The following is an 18,317-nucleotide window of genomic DNA, read 5'->3' as shown; positions in this document are numbered from 1 at the left end:
ATACGAATATGTGAATCGTTACAACCCTATTTATAAAAGATAGGCATGTTGACTTAACCCGCAGAGGACAAGCGGGCCGAAAAAAGCTGGCAAGATTAATAAATAAATTGTAATAGTCCGAGATGTATTTCCACACGGCAACCCCGAGCAGTAGAATTCTCGGCAAAGGAGAAAGTTCAACATCTGCCCTGAGCCGAACACACACGTTTACAAATCAATGCAAAGTTAGCAATGTACATGTATTATTAGTAGTAGTAGTATTGTTATTATTATTAAATATTACTGGTAGTAGGGCTGTGCGATATGACGATATATATCGTATGACTATAGAAAAACGTCTAGTTTCATATTATGCTCTCGTTTATATCACGGTGTCGCAAATCGCACTCTTTACGGCAGTATTTTTAGTCATTTGGACGCTTTGCGTTCTCCCTGGTTCTTCCACACGTGTCGGACGGGGCAAGAAATGTGAATCAGAAACACAAACAGACATGGAGGATAGTGAACTGACACACAATAACCAACATAACCAAGAGATACTTGAGATACTTTAATGCACAAGCGCACACGGTCTGCCCCGCTCTCATCGCCGGGCTAAACTCAATCTGCAAGCACCACCCCCGACAATACACGATCGCACCCCCACCCCCGCTAATTTAGACAGATATAATTTGTATAAAATTTAAGAATAATAGTTTGCTTGCATTTTAATAAATTGGAAAGCAATGCAAACATGCAGAAAGTTTCATTAGATGGTGAAGTGGTATAACAGCTTTTATTATTATATTTTATTATTAATATTTTATTATTTTATTTATTTTTATAATTAATATTATTATAACTATTTAGTATTAACACGTGCTGTACCGGTAAGTAGAATCGAAAAGCGACAGTCAGAGTGGAAATGTCCCCTGTCTAGCAGATGTTAATGCACCACTGTAAAACCGGCTGTGGTAAATATAACTGAATCTATACCATTTTACAGCACGTGTTGCGTGATTACTATTACTTGTGTTATTGTTATGACAGTAAATCATATACATCTCCCATTTTGAAGATGTTTTTATATTTATTCAACACACAGCACAAGCCAACCATCCGATTAGTTTCATTTCTGTTCTTTTGCGGTGTAATTCTGACTAGTTTCTAGACAGGTGCGCTACTTGCAAAACTTATTATAGCTCATCTGCGTTTTTTTGCACTTTAAAAAGAACATTCTGGGGATTCATATGAATATGATTTTTTAAGTGTTTATAAGCCAGGTTAATTCTGAAAACTACGTTGTTTTGAAAATAAAAATGGAATCTTATGAGTTTCGTTTCTTTGCCAATGCACATATCTGTATTAATTCCAAAAATAAACTAATTATAGGAGAATTAAAAACGTCCGTCTTATGTTCCTTGTGATATATAGGTTTCATATTATGCTTATATGTATTTAAGCGCTGTGATTTTTTTGAGAGCGCTCTAGGCCTGATGCATAGAGCACCCCCCCTCTGTGGGCCTAGTACTCTGAGGGTTAAACACTATTTCTTGAAAAAACTAAATGGTACAACATGTTATGATTAATTGTTTTAATGGAATATGGTGCAAAATAAATATATATTTAAAAATTACCAGGAGACATTTTGTTGTATTACTGTTCTGCTTGTTATCGTTTCTGGTGGTATCCTTGCAGTATCGTGATATTAAAATTAGGCTAGTATTGGTACCTTTGTGCAAAATGTTGGTTTTGCCCACCACATGAGTCAACTCAATTGTGATCCAAAGAAAGGCACCAGGAATTTCCTTGCATCTTGGCAAAAACAAAAGGGAGGATTGGCTGCAATATGATTGGGAAGGCCTATGTAGTGTTCTGCGTGTAGAGCAGACTGTTCTATACCAAAACCCAAGTTGGTAGATTTTTTTTTCTTTTAATATATTTTTTTAATAAACCTTTCTTTAACAAATGCACTAGTGTAAATGTATTTATTTACTTCACATAGCTTTTGTCACAATGTGGCGATCATATTTTGGGCTAGTAATTTTAGTTAGCTGGCTAGTGCCAAAAATCCTTAAGTTCCAGCCCTGTCTGTACATATTCCTATAATGCACCAATACATCTCAAACTTCTGGCTAAATATTATTTTTGAAATGTACCATAAAATCCTTTGTCAGACTTCAGACAAAAAAAAGATATATACATGTTTTACTAAAACCATCTAAACCAATAGAAAAAAAACAACAAAAAAAAAACAACCTCGAAGTAGGGCTGGGCTATTTGGCCAAAATACAATATCGCGGCATTTCACATTTTTGACGGTATGACGGTATTTTTTAATGGCCACTTTATACTGTTCATAAAGCAAAAATAATAGGACACAACTGATATTGAATTAAGTTGCCTGTTCTGTGTCAGTTGTCTTGAAACCAAATCATGTCCACACTATCAATGACGCACCTTTCTTCAAGACAGATTCACAAGGGTCACTTTTGCCGTGACATTTCAGCCACAATACTCTCCTCCATCTCATCTTCATTGACTGTGCACTGATCACGTTTGCTTGTCTATGTCAACACGCAATATACATGGAATTTATTTTCGAAATCTGGCCGAGTCAGCATTCATTCCAGAACAAGGATCGCATTCGAGAAGCTCAGTTCTACGTAGAGACTCAGATGCGCGTTACTGCAACCTATCCCATTGGTGGAGCTGTGCAGACTGCGCAGATCTGTGGAAATTTGCATTACACTAACACCATCGGCGTTTTTGGATCAGATGCGTCTCATGTCAGAGAGTGCAGTCTCAAGCAGCCGGAGCAGCTAGTTATAGGATACGCAAACACGATCCAATTTATCGATAGCTGAATGCTAAGACTAAATGACACAGTAAATGAATACCAGTATAATGGATCCCCTTGGAATCCACCACACTCTCTGCTTCTTCTTCCGCTAAAAATCTAGGAGTCACCCTCGATCCTGCACTCTCCTACTCCCAGCACATCACCATGCTGACGCGCACCTGCAGATTCTTCCTGAGCAACATCCGTCCCTTCCTCACCGACTACTCAACTCAGCTACTCGTCCAGTCACTGGTCCTCTCCCGCCTGGACTACTGCAACTGCCTCCTGGCCGGCCTGCCTGCATCCACTACCCGCCCACTCCAGCTCATCCAGAACTCTACGGCTCGTCTGGCCACGATTCGCACACGCTACTCCACTGCTCCGCTCCCTCCACTGGCTCCCGATAGCTGCACGCATTCAGTTCAAGACTTTGACCCTCACCTACCACTGCCTTGACCACACTGCACCAAGCTACCTTCAGTCACTCGTCTCTCCATACATCCCCTCCAGACCACTGTGCTCCTCCAGTGCCAGAAGGCTAACTCTGCCTCCTCTCCATTCTCCTTCCTCCAGAGCCCGCTCCTTCTCATCCCTGGACCCTAAGTGGTGGAACAACCTGCCCACCGAAGTCAAAACAGCAGAGTCCTTGACCTCATTCCAGCGCTTACTCAAGACGCATCTCTTCCGACAGCACTTGTAATATTAGTCCTCTATCCCTGCTAGATAGCACTTCAGCTTATTATGCTCCTCGCGTTCTTGTTTGTTTTCCTCCTTGTTCCCTTTCCCGTAGCCCTCGTCTGTAACCCTACATCTTGACAGCACTTAGCTTTCACCGTCCAGGATGTAGGAAGTCTCTTACTGTACTTGTGTAAATTGTAAATTGGAATTTGTAAAATGTATTATTTTGAATTGCTATGTTTTAGCTAAGTTGAATTTGTAATGATTGATGCCTTGTACTTCTCTGTATTTTTGCACATATGTTGTAAATCGCCCTGGATAAGGGTGTCTGCCAAGAAATAAATAATAATATTGTTTTTTACAGTATACCGCCCAGCCCTACCTCTCAAACAAAGTTTAATAAATATTGTGTATAGTTTCACCATTTAAAATCCCACATCGTGATTAGGCTATGATTCATATTGCAATATTTTTAACATACAGAATAAATAAGTTACACTTTTGAGCACTCGCTTTTGGGAAAAAATGCAGAGATGCCATGCTTCCTGCACTAACCCAGCCACTGTTGGATCGGCAAGATTGAGCACTGACAAGGACTGATGAACCTGAGGAGAAACTGACTCATGTAAAATGCTAAAATTAGCTAGGCCATCACTTAACACGATCTTTGTTCTAATTCTACTTCATATTACTCTAATCCTGTCTCCCATAGGTGCTCAAAGCTGTCACTCGAGAAAACCGCACATCTTTAACTTGCGAATTAGCCTAGTTACGGCCATTTCCGTATATGCAGTGCTTAACCAGCCCTTTAAGAAACACGTATGCATTCGGCCCAGAGGGGAGACGGGGACCACATTCCATGCCCTGTTACTGGAATCCTGTCCCTCATTGGCCAACGGGTTTGTCAGTGTCGAAAAGGACAGCTTTCCAATGACACCAAACACGACCATATCCGAGCAGGCAAGCCTGCGCTGAGCTGTGTGTTCATGTGAGAGCTCACAGACCGCACATAGGGAAGCAGGGTGTTTACAGAATAGACGCGATTCACAGACAGAGCAGAATGACACGATACAGCAAGAAAACCAAATACAAAGTAGAAAAATGGAATCTGACACAAATAAAACGCCTTACCCTTCAATAACAAATCATAGATGCCGAGTCTGTATACAGCACTATGAAAGGCACTGACAGTGTGCTCTGTACAAGAATACAATGCCATGGCAACATGGGGGCTGGGAAGAGTCACTGCAACAACAGTACAGAATAGCCTGCGTCTATGTAAGGCCTAAAGTGACAATATTCAAGAGCCAGATGTTTGGAATTCTGTTTCCCGGTTTAGTATTCTTCTTTACTTGTATATAGTTATTCCGGCTGTTGGTAGTCTAATATAAATGGCTGTAATTTCTGTTCTGGAGGTCAGATTTGAGTTTCTGTTTTATATAAGACTATATATTATTAGACTTTGAAGTTTCACTGTTCAGTGTCAAAAGTCTGCCTGGAGCACTACAAAAAATGTTATATTGACCATAAATTAACTTTTCTTATAAGTGCTTTTGTTTTTCTTCACCTTTTTTATTTCTTTATTAACTTTGGTGGGCAAACACAATTATTTATGTTATTTCCTGAATCTCCAGTTTGTGCTGAGTGTTCCCATATAAGATACTTGCCTTTAGCCCTTACAGTTACAAGTAAAAATATGACAACAGTAAAATCAGGTGAAAATGGGGGGGGACCTCAAAGGGTTAAAATAAAGAAGTTGTATTGAAAGTCACTTCAAGTGCATAACTGTATTAGTCAAGACAGATATCATGATCTGCACTGAGTCTGATGCTGAATGTTATGCATCTATAGAGTTTAAAACGTGTATTAGCACACCAGTTCCTCTCCTATGCAATGGTGAATGCAAGCATTACTTAATAAATAAACAATGCAGTCAGGGTCTGTGAGCAGAGATGGATAGTACTGTGCTGGATTCTGGAAAGGCTTGACTACACAAGAACTACAAGAGAAGCATGGAAGACTTAGTGGTATCACTTGGGTACAGGGATGAGCATGAGGTAGGCTACTATCTAGTCACACACCTGCAACATGCAAGAATTAAATAACAATTAATGCAAATATCTGTAAAATACATACAAAGTAATGTAGATAAGAATGCACATATCATATGTCATGAGAACAAAACATAAAAAAACACCACTTATGATCATGATGTAGGGCCATATCGCACTATAGCTCGTGTGATATTTATTTAAAAAAAAAAATCATATATATATATATATATACACACACACACACACACAACGATCAGCCATAACATTATGACCACCTGCAGCAGCAGATCCTTTAAGTCCTGTAAGTTGCGAGGTGGGGCCTCCATGGACTTGGAATTGTTTGTACAGCACATCCCCCAGATGCTCAATTGGTCTGCGGCTACGCAGCCCCATATGCAACAAACTGCGATGCACTGTGTGTTCTGACACGTTTCTTTCAGAACCAGCATTAAGTTTTTCAGCAATTTGAGCTACAGTAGCTCGTCTGTTAGATCAGACCATATGGGCCAGCCTTCGCTCCCCACGTGCATCAATGAGCCTTCCATGACCCTGTCGCCGGTTCAACGCTTTTCCTTCCTTGGACACTTTTGATCGGTACCGACCACTGCAGACTGGGAACACCCAACAAGAGCTGCAGTTTTGGAGATGCTCTGACCCAGTCGTCTAGCCATCACAATTTGGCCCTTGTAAAAAGTCGCTCAGATCCTTACGCTTGCCCATTTTTCCTGCTTCTAACACATCAGCTTTGAGGACAAAATGTTCACTTGCTGCCTAATATATCCCACCCACTGTCAGTGGTCATAATTAGGGATGGGGATCATTAATTATTATTGATATTGATACCATTTTCAAGATTGCTTAACAATCCGAGTCTTTAAATCGATACCACTATCGATACTTTTCTATTATTTGGTGGAAAGACGAGATGACAAATTCTTAACAGAACTGTTATTGCTATTATTGCAAAAACTGTGAGTCTTTAATTTCTGATTTCAACATAACATATAACTATGAGAACAATAAAATACATCAGCAGCAAAATGTCCAACACGTTTTTTCCAACAACAAAGAAAATAAATAATATACATAAATAGAATAAATATCATGCTTTACACAAAAAGAAAAAATAATCGACACCTCTTCACACACTGTGCTCGTAAATTATTTTTCCCATTCGCACAAGTATCTAATTTTAGGGGCATATGCAAGTGAAATAGTTGCACTGTAATGGATTATTATTGTCAATACCTTGGGTGGAGGAGGATGACTGTCCTGCAATGGCAGCCGGAGTTGGCACAGTTGCGACTCGAAGACAATCGAAGGTACTGCATTTTCCCTTTAACTGATGCACAACGCTGAGGTGCTTAATCATTGCTGTAGTGTTCACCCCCTTGCAAGAAATTACATGTTGCTTCCTCCTTATCTTTGGCTTTATTAAAATTAAGCCAAACCTTTGAAAGATTAGTACGTTCAGCCATCTTAGCAAGCAACGAAATGAGAAATTAAGCAAATTAGGGCGTGACGCAATTAAATTCTTCTTCGTTTACTTTAAAGGCGGTTGGCAGGCAATGCAATTGAATTTAGTAATTTTATTAGACAATCGATGTATGTTTGTGCACCAGTGATTTTAATGACATGACACTTGTCTCTCGAGACAAAGTTAACGTTACATTATATTACCCACTAGTCTCGATAGCAGTATCCATAAGCTTGGACCTTATTGATATTCAGGTTTTGAGAAATTTGGAACCGGGTCCATAATAGAACCGGGTCTCGATCCCCATCCCTAATCATAATGTTATGGCTGATCGGTGTTATATATATATATATATATATATATATACATACACACACACACACACACATTTAGATTTTATTGCAAAGTCTGTACTCTCTATGTAGCAGTAATAAAGACTGAAGGGAGGGTGAGAGTTATTTCTTGTCCGTGATTGGCTAAACTAGAAAATAACTTAATGGTCCTGTTCATGTAGCACAGATTTCGCGGGTCTGTGCAGATCTGCGCAGCTCCAACATATCTAAGGAAATCTGCACTACAAGAATGTGACAAAAGTTCCACATGGAAATACATAAATGAAAACACTTAAGGGTAAAATATGTGCAGTGCCATTAAACTACCACAAATCTACAGCTGCTATGTTAACCCACCTAAAAGCCAAACACCCTTCTGTGATGCTAGCAATAACAGGAAAGAGGAGCAACAAACACATTAATGTTATTAAACTACACACACAGCCAGCTATTGCTATTTATTTATTAATCACTGGTAACTACTAATAACTCGAGTACACAGGTATGTCTATATGGTGAGTAGGTTTGGGTATCATTTGAATTTTATCAATTCCTAGTGTCGATTCCAATGTGGTAAAAAAAAAAAAAAAAAAAAAAAAGTCAAACATTTTGATATCAAACATTTATTCTGTGTCTTATTTTACAAAACATTTAGTTGCAGCTGAAATCCATGAACAAAAATCAGCAGGCTACATAAAAACTGAGGACTCGTTTAAGAGCTGTAAGTGTGCAAAACTGTTAAATTAAAGTGCTTTAAATACACAACACGGAGCAGATGCAGAGGCACTCAGGCAACGCAAGGCATCAAACACATTGCATTCTAGTAAATCTATACGGTGAACCAACCGCAAATGCTTTGTCAGGTTGGTGGCGACAGCTCTCTTGCAACATTTGTTATTTGTTACAAATATTACACTTCGCTTTTTCGGCTTCTGACTTCGCAAAGTGTAGCCACACTTTCGAGCGCTTCCCGCGGTCCATCACGACTGATGTTTGCATGACAATAACGTAGATTAGCGACGAAGCTCCTGGCAGATCACCATTCGGGTCCTCAAAATGACGTGTACATAAAATCTGGTCTATCTGAAAATGCGCACACATGAATCAATTTTAATTGTATAACAAGTATCCGATTCCTCACCTTAAGTTCCAATTCTGGAATCGTATATCGATTTTCGATTCCCAACCCTAATGTTGAGTGCGGTTTGGAAACGTTTCATTTAGTAAATCAGTCTAATACATTTTGTACATCGGTGTTATGACCGGAACACATTGCCACAATAGCGCTAACATTAAGCCATTTTCGTTGCAGCTCAGATTGCTAAATTATTACTGAATTTAATAATAAAAACATTTTGGTCGTCAGTTACAGCTGTCACTGCAAAATATTCCTTTATAAAAAAATTATCACAACCTTTATAGTTAATTTGACATTGTGACAAAAAAGTTGTGAAAATCAGGAAACAATAATAATAATATGAGATAAGTGAGAGTTGACAGGTCTGCTTATTGCTGCGGTTATGCCATTTCCATACGTCTTCTAATAGGAAGGTATTTTTATATAGACTCATGTTTAACAAAGTTGTGTTAGATAAGTATTTTAAAATAAAGTTCAGAACTTTTTGCAATTGCAAAAATTGTCACTGCATTATTTTGCAATGAACGTACGTCGCATTTTTAATGGGATGGAGGGGGAGCGACTATTTGAATATTCATGGATAACAGCTGTGAAATTATCGAGTCAATATTTGTAATGCACATCACTACTTAAAGAATTTTCACTGTCTGAAAGGGTTAGAGTAGTATTTTTCTTGTTTTTGGTGATGTGCGCAAGGTTATTTATTTCCCATAAGTATAGTAGGATCAAGCAGATGATCTACTTGAAAAGACAAAACTGTGGTGCTTCTTATGTAAATATATCTGACAGTTTACTCTATTTATCTCTGTGTGTAATTTACAATTTACAAACTAAATCATGATCGTTGACTGTATTAAATCTCCTCTCTCATTTCTGTTTTTACAGATGGCTGAGGCTAGCAGCAAATGCTAGGTGTGGGAGGTTTTCTAACACCAAAGACTCTTCTGGTGCAGTAGTTTGCAATATCTGCACAGTGAAAGTCAGCCAGGGATCAAACAAAGCTAGCCTAAAAAATACGAGTAATTTGTGGACACACCTGAGCATGAAACAAATAAGAATATGATGACAGAAGGGCACAGACAGCTACTCAGTCAACACAGCCCACTCTTTTTCAAGTATTTGACAGGACAGCAAAATGGTCCGCAACTGACCCAAGATCAAAAGAGAGGGACAAGTTGATTATGGAGCTGCAGTGGTTACAAAGGCTACTACAACACCAGACAGAACACCATCAGCAACCAACATTGAGGAGGGTGACCCCAAAAGGCCTAGAGTGGAGGAATAGTCCCACAGTCTCCTAGATACTCTCTACAAGAGCATGCTAACTTCACAGACTCATACAGAGGTATCAGGGAGCATAAATGAAGAGCTGGAGTGTTAGCTTACAGAATCTGTGATTGACAGGAAGAAAGGCAACCCTCTTGAGTGGTAGAGCCAAAACAGTGGACGCTTTAAGGGAGTGTCTCTACTGGCAAGGAGATACCTCTGCTCCCCACCTTCCTCTGTCCCATGGGAGAGGGTTGTAAGTACTGTTGGGAACATTTACAAGGACAGACAGAGCTGTCTTTCGAGAGAAAATGCAGAAAGCACAGCTTCTCCGCACGATAACCGCCACTACTGAATTGGCAGTATTGAGGACTGAGGAGAACCATTTTCTATTTGTGTGTGAAACTGTTCATATAACAACATGCTCCATGCTCTAATTTACAAAACATGCAAGTTTTCATTAATAATTACATTATAATTTATACATTTTATTTTTGCAATGTTTGATTTTGTGGTTGTTTATGATAAATAATGTTAAGTTAATAAAGTTCTGTTTATTGTTCAAATGTAAAAATCCAGCCTTCAGTGCATATATTTGTCTCTTCGAGAGTAAAATTTGAGGAATCCATGCTAGAAAATGTCGGTTTTTGCATGCTAATAAAATTAGTAAATATCAGCAGATATATCGGTTATCAGATTAATTATCGGTATCAGACCCAAAAAATATATATATTCTAATTTATTTCTGCAATGTTTGATTTATGGTTGTTATTTATGAGATTAATGTTAACTTAAAATGTATTCTTCAAATGTAAAAAGTGTGCATTCAGCATATTTGTCAATTTTGTAAATATTACTGGTAGTAATAACGATCTTCAAATGTACTTATTATTGTCCTTTTATATTTATTCAGCACAGCACAACTAGACCGGCGGATTTCATTCGTGTTTTTTCCGTTGTTGGTTTGCCGTGTAGTGACGAGCTTATAGACTTATAGGTGTTTTTATATTTTAAAAAGAACATTCTGGGGATTCGTAAATTTTATTTTTTTGCTTGGGTTGATTTTGAAAATGTTGTTTAGAGAAAATGGTGTCTTTGCTAATGCATATTTCTGAATTCATTCCCAAAATAAACAAATTATAGAATGACTTAAAAATGTAAATGATCATTATATTTATGTAAAATTAAGTAATTTGCTGTGCTATACCAAACACTGTAATTTGTATTAGACTGCTGTAGTCCTGTAGTGGCTGTGCGCTTACTGCTCTGAGAGGGTTAAACATATCAATTATAATAGTACTTTTATACATACATTGTAATTCATTAAAAGGTTGCCAACCAAATTCATCATACAGGGATTATGAATATTTTAAGATTCAAGGGTGATTTAAAATTGTTAGATTATATCACATTTTTACATCAAATTACCCATTTATTTAGCTGGATTTCTACTGGAGCAATCTAGGTAAAGTACTTTCCTCAAGGGCACAAGAGCTATGCCCTCCACATGGGACTAAACCTACAGCCCTCATCACTACTCCACTTGTGTAAAGTCTACAACACAAATCTGTACTCAAAAGACCAAAAATGATAAAAATGTATTGCATGTTGTTGGTTAGTGTGGAACCCTGAAAGTGGTCTTCAAGATCATTGCTGCTGCCAAGTAATAGTACACTAAATAATTTTAAAAGGCAAAACAGCTTTGAAGTTGCACACTTAATTCTTCACATATACTGCTTTTGTGGGGGGAGTATGTGTATTAAGTTTTACCACTGTGAATGAAACTGTAAATATGGTATAAAATTACAATTGCTATTACTACACTCATTTGAGCATGTCAATCAATTCTTGGGGGGAAAAATATATTTTGTTGTTTATGTTGCTATTGTATAAACTATTTTACACTGAATAAGGGCCTCTGCCAAAATGATATTAAAAAAATGTTCTAAAGTTTGTTTAAACCAATTAATGAACGTCTGCCATACCGAAGAGTATTTGAAAAGTACAATAACTTCTATTTGAAAATTGAAAGCACAGTTTTATAGCAAACAAATCTGCACCATTCCTGGGAAGCCACAGTGTATATGTACATATAGGGGTTAGTACAATTATTTAATTTCATAGTTGTCTGCATTACCTGGGTCATCAATTTTCTGATGCATGCCCTTTTACACATTGTAAACTTAAACCTTTTCTGGAGGTCTAAACTGTTAAAATTAGAGAAAACAAAAACCTACAACTGTACTGGTGGAGAAATGGGTTCATGCACCTGGGATTACCAAATTTAGTTTTGGGACTACTTACTCCTTAAACTTAAGGACATCTGTTGTTTATTTTGAGAGTAGTGCAGAATGAATCTGAATGATTTTTTTTCCTTTTTTTTGTATAGCTGTAGACAAAAGAATGTAAAGCCCAAGGATCAATTTGGGTGGGTCCACTTAAGGTAATAATAAACAATAATTGCACAATAAACACAAACACCCATTTTTGTAAAACATAACACTGCACTCAACCTAACCAAGCCTGACATTGATCCTGATGTGGGGAATTTAAAGGGTTTGAAAGAAAAGAAAAAAGACATCTACAAAATGCCTTACTATTCTCTTATTAAGTACAATCTGTAAAGCTTTCCTAAAATTATTACCCAAAAAAAAAAAAAAATCGAAAGTGTGTGCTTTTACAGACATTTTGGATGATTTTATTTTGTAGTTAATTTTCAGTTTATAGGCTTTTCTTCAAAGCTAAAGAATGTATTTTTAGGGAAAAAGTAGCCCTAGACAGGAACATATTTAGTACAGAGGGCAACTGAGTCACATTCATAAATACAAGCATATACCTTGCAAAGAGATGAGAAAAACAACTGTATTAATAATTGTACTCACTACATACCTTTTGACACTCACATGAAAATACTGTTTAAGAACTGACTTCATTGCTTTTTTCATTTGTATAGCAGCCCCGCAAATCATTTGCTATGCAAATTAACAACTAAAATTACTTGTTTTATCAAGCTCAAAACATTTTTTTTAAATGTAAAACTATAACAATGCAATAGCTAAACCTGCCTCTCATTTACTTCTAGTGATAATACATTCTATTGATTGCTCCTTTAGAAGAAACAAAAATACTTTTTGGGATTTAGGTCATTACAAAAAGTACTGTAGGTGATGTTACCTTGCTAACATCTTATAAAATTCTATACATTTTATATTGTCTTTCAGCAGCATCTTAATCTAGCAATTACTTTAGCTTGAATACATTATTTGACCATGGTCTATCTCTTGTGCCTCAAAACTGACATTTGACAAGTAGAACCCCTCTGCTTGGGAGGACACTTGCAATTTGAAAAAGTTGGAAGAGGAATGCAAGCAACTTGCATCCATAAATCAGGGTTACACCCATCAAGCTGTATGGTGAAATTAAATGTTAAAGTCAAAAAATAAAACATTCCACCTCTCACAAAAAAAAAAATCACTAGTTTCTACACTTGCTACTTTAAGGTTTTCTGCCACTTCACAACAACAAACATCTTATAGCCTTTACAGTTAGTTGATCTATAACAGTAAATCAATTCCATAAGGACACTGTCTAGTGTCTTGACATACCAGTATTACTACCTAATTAAATTAATTATAATTAGGACAGCATGCCGGGAAGAAAATTGCAGTAAAGAAAATGTTGGTTATAAGAAAGTAAAATGAACACTGATTTATAAGAAACTTTAAAATTTAAATAACTGACAAAACCTAGTTAATCTGACTAATGTTCAACTATTTTGAATCTGTCATTTTTGGTTGTGTAATGCTTTAACCTGTTTTACTATCTATTGATAAACTCAAGGTGAAATTGGTATGTTAAATTAAATGTTAATAAGATATAACCAATTACATACTGTGATCTATAAAAAAAAAAAAAATCATACCTAGACCAAGATGACAAGCTTCCTTAATTGCATAATCAGAGGCCTAGTCAAAAAGGCAATCTAACAAAAATATGTAAATATGAACACTAAACAGTTTTGATTCTCAAAAATTCCTTCAAAAAAGTTTATGTAGGAAAATTATTTTCAAGAACAGCAGCCCCAAGCATATTTAACCATCACTTTATAGTTATTCATGGGTAAAATAATGGCCCATTAATCAAGATAGAGAACTACTGAAGCATAAGTAAAATAAATAGTGTTGCTATAAGTCTCTTACAGCTTTAAAATACAGGGCACAATTGCCAGTGCAGTAAATCTGTAGTTACAGATGTGACGTTTGCTAGCTAACATTCATTATGAATGATGGCTTTATAAGATTAGAAGGACGTTTCCTCGCTGTATATTTACAGCCCTGTCCATCTTTTGTTGCTGGCGCATCATTTCTAGATGCCCTGCTTTTTGTGTAATTAATCTCCCCCTCAGCTGTAATACTGTATTTGGCTTTCTGCTCTTTCTAGTCATATTCTTAATATATTTGTTAGTAATAAAAAAACAGGAATGATAAAAAAATTAATAGCTTATGTCCAACGTTTGTAAAAACGACGTTACAGCTTTACACAAAATCCCTATTTACCAACCTAACCCATTACAAGAACAGTCCTTTGGCACATACTGGTGTTCAGAGGCGGCGATGGAATTCCATCAAAATGGTGTCACCAGGTCGCAACATAAAAATGTACTTTTTGCCCATGTGTAACGGCCGTCATTTTTCTTTGACCTAATTGTCTGTAATTAACCTGAACATGAAAACCCATAGATATGTGTGTTGAAAACAAGTACTGTAGGCAACTGCTGGTATCTAGATGACATTATACAAGTTGTGTAGTAATACAGTTAAATTGTATATGAATATAAACTATAAAATATCAAAGCTAACACTAACGTAAAACGTATGGTTCAGAGGGTGCATTACGGCGTGTACATTAGACTAACCAAACAATACTAGTTTAAATACAGTTAGCCAACTAATTAAACCCGACTTCCCGATTCTGATAAATATATAATCAGACAGAGACAAAGGGTGCTTATTTAAAAAACACATTCAATGTGACAACTGAAACAATTATAGTAATATACAATATTTTACGAAAATCTAAAAGTGGCGTTACTTTCCCAACCGCTTTATTTTTGTAGATGCGAATCGTTAAAGCACATTTCAATATATACATTTATATACATGTATTACATATACAAGAAACCATCAAATGTGGCTAAAATAATATTGCTCCAGTTCCACATGACAAGTACGATTAATATAATATTCCTATAATGTTCCCTCTCTTTTTATCGCCTTTTTCATTCCCCCATCCCCCAACCCGCATTGTCCGTCTCAGTTCAACTTTGACTAATATGGATCCCTCCTCCACCAATCACTCTACGTTGAGAAGACAGAGCGAAATGCCGGGCCTCGCTCCACTTTCACAAAAAAAGCATGATTTACTCGGTATGAATCGACGAAACGGCATGGCCATCGTTGCAATAACATCAAATGAACACTCTTGTACCACACCCTGTACATAAATATTGATTTAAAAAGCTGTTTCCAACCCTCTGCAAGAATTACCTGTCATTGAGCTGGTCTTCGGTCCCAGGCAACGGGTGAACCACAAAGTGTATAGACGTCATGGGTTCAATCCAAAATAAGACGAATAAATGTGAAGGAATTGGGAAATGTTGTTATCACTTTAACTGTAATGTGAAGGATTCATATAATTCAAGTTAAACGAAAGAAAACCAGAGCCTTGATTTGCTACCTCCTCATCCACACTCCGCCATCTTAACTCTACCAGCTCCTTCAGTCTGTGTTGATTAGCACAGATACAAGCTCGACGCTGGTTGGATGTTGAAAGGTTACAGGAAAGGATGTAACAACGTTTAGGATTGGTTGTTCACAATAAAGCCAGTGAAAATAATCTGAGGGGCTGATTTTGTCATGTGATAGGCCGCAACCATGTGTTGTTCGTTCAAGTTTATTAGGACAACGTGTTTTATTTATTTATCATACAATAACACGAAATGGACAGCAATTAAATATTGCCTAATACGTTAGTAAAGTTGGTGATATGCATTTACATTTAATCATTGTTTTTCTAATAAACACAGATTGCCACCATAAAAGTTTTATTGTTTTGTTTTTAAGCTTCAGTTGTATTATACAATATATTGTATACTATAACAAGTTGTCAGAGGAGATATTCTGTTTTTAATTGAAATCCTGGTATTCCTATTACCCTCAATCTGCATGTGTCTGCAATCCTGTCAGTTTATTTTAAAGGCAACTGTTTTCATACTGTAGTCAGCAACATTACTGGCATAGAAATCACTGTGATACAATAAAACACTTGTCAATAGAGTTGTAAAAGTATTCAGTTTTGATTTTAAAATGTGTCTCATTAACATTTTAACTTGTTTTATATTAAAGTTGTTTACATAGCATACAGAGTGGCATAAACAAGGAAAGCTGCAAATGAATGTTAAAAAGGACCATGCTCTTTTAAATCTCCAGTTCACATCATTAGATATGTATCAAAACACTCCTTTGCATCACATGCATTGCAAGTATCTCTCTCTCTCTCTCTCTCTCTCTCTCTCTCTCTCTCTCTCTCTCTATATATATATATATATATATATATATATATATATATATATACACATACACACACACATATACTTGTTGTAGAAAAAAGGTAATTAAATACAATAATCAAAAATACATTTATTTTAGTTTTACTTTATTGACATTTTAACCAAACCATAAATTACTGTCAGATGGTGGTTTCCTGTTCATCAGTAGGCCTATTCACCTGTATGAATACCATCCATACATTTCTGTTTCAGTAATCTGCAGTAATCTAAAACCCTGAAGGAGGAAGCTGATTATTCTTCACATCAACATCTTCTTCTGTTTCTTTTTGTCTTCTCCTTATTATTATTATTATTATTATTATTATTATTATTATTATATGGCACGTGGATATTTTACAAACACTAATGTAGTATATAATATTATGCACCACATTACAATGGTAAATCGAAATAGTAGTTTGAGTTAGTTAATTAGACCACTGTCAATGTTATTCTAGGGTCAGCTTCAGACTGTATTTCCTTTAAAATAACAGGGAATGAAGTACATTTGTCTACCAGACACACAAGCACGAAAGTGTTTATTGTTTTCAAACAACAAAGGCATTTTATCTTCAATTGGTTTTATTGAGTTATGTCTTTTTTCTTACAGTTGATTATTTGCTTCACTGAGTGACACTTATCCAACAGTCTGCTTCTTTGCAACCAATGTGGGTCAGTTAGAGGACATTAACAAACCTTTAACAGCCACAGTTTAATCCACTTTCCATTCAAACTTTTGAAAATAACACTGTAAGTGAATATGGCAAAACCAGTTCACTCTATACTTTGAAAGCAATAAAGTCAGTTTGGTATTTTCAAGGCAGTGTTAAATTAATTATTGTTAGTAATAATAACCTTTTCTATTTTCTTTGTCATAGCCATTTTAAAGGGTGCACAAGTCAGAAATGTAATATTGACAATAGATCAGATGTAAATGTCCTTAATCATGTCCTAAATTTAATGTAATTAATTGCAGTTGTATGAGATCATATCTTAAAATGAGCAGTTTGTATATTTTATATGTATGCCTGTATTATGAGGTATACAATGTAGTTTACCTGCAAGCAGCACTGTGCCTGGCTCTTCTGTGGGAGGATATGATAATGAGAGTTATTGGAAATGGCATGCTGTACAGCTTCAGGCTTTGAGCAGGGGGAAGGGTGAAAGCAGCATGTATCTCACTGGAACAAAGGGTGTCATTTTATATTTGTTAAATGTTTTGGAAGCAAATCAGATTTCAATCATTTAACAAAGTCATTCCTCAAAGTAATGGTACATTTATTTTAGTGCTTTGATATTCATTCCTACCTCATTCCTACCTAGCTTTAAATAATATATATATATATATATATATATATATATATATATATATATATATAAATAAATAAAAATAAATGTACCATTTAATAGTATATTGAATTTTATATTTTATATATTTTATATATACACTCACCTAAAGGAATTATTAGGAACACCATACTAATACTGTGTTTGACCCCCTTTCACCTTCAGAACTGCCTTAATTTTACGTGGCATTGATTCAACAAGGTGCTGAAAGCATTCTTTAGAAATGTTGGCCCATATTGATAGGATAGCATCTTGCAGTTGATGGAGATTTTTTGGGATGCACATCCAGGGCACAAAGCTCCCGTTCCACCACATCCCAAAGATGCTCTATTGGGTTGAGATCTGGTGACTGTGGGGGCCAGTTTAGTACAGTGAACTCATTGTCATGTTCAAGAAACCAATTTGAAATGATTCGACCTTTGTGACATGGTGCACTATCCTGCTGGATGTAACCATCAGAGGATGGGTACATGGTGGTCATAAAGGGATGGACATGGTCAGAAACAATGCTCAGGTAGGCCGTGGCATTTAAACGATGCCCAATTGGCATGAAGGGGCCTAAAGTGTGCCAAGAAAACATCCCCCACACCATTACAC

The 18,317-nt window shown here is 36.4% G+C and overlaps 1 protein-coding gene across 15 annotated transcripts in view; it reads right to left on the bottom strand.

The window, feature by feature from the left end:
• Positions 1 to 15,546, bottom strand: part of ubr5 (ubiquitin protein ligase E3 component n-recognin 5) — a 94,067-nt gene extending 78,521 nt beyond the window's left edge. For all 15 annotated transcript variants that reach the window (XM_066690911.1, XM_066690913.1, XM_066690918.1 and 12 more), the window contains exon 1: positions 15,313 to 15,546. In XM_066690911.1, the coding sequence (XP_066547008.1) occupies positions 15,313 to 15,374 (62 nt within the window). In that variant the 5' untranslated portion in view covers positions 15,375 to 15,546. The remainder of the gene's footprint in view (positions 1 to 15,312) is intronic.
• Positions 15,547 to 18,317: the final 2,771 nt, after the last annotated feature.

The sequence above is a fragment of the Amia ocellicauda genome, chromosome 18 (genome assembly GCF_036373705.1).
Source record: "Amia ocellicauda isolate fAmiCal2 chromosome 18, fAmiCal2.hap1, whole genome shotgun sequence".
NCBI lineage: Eukaryota > Metazoa > Chordata > Actinopteri > Amiiformes > Amiidae > Amia > Amia ocellicauda.
This window is presented reverse-complemented; position numbering and strand designations above follow the sequence as displayed.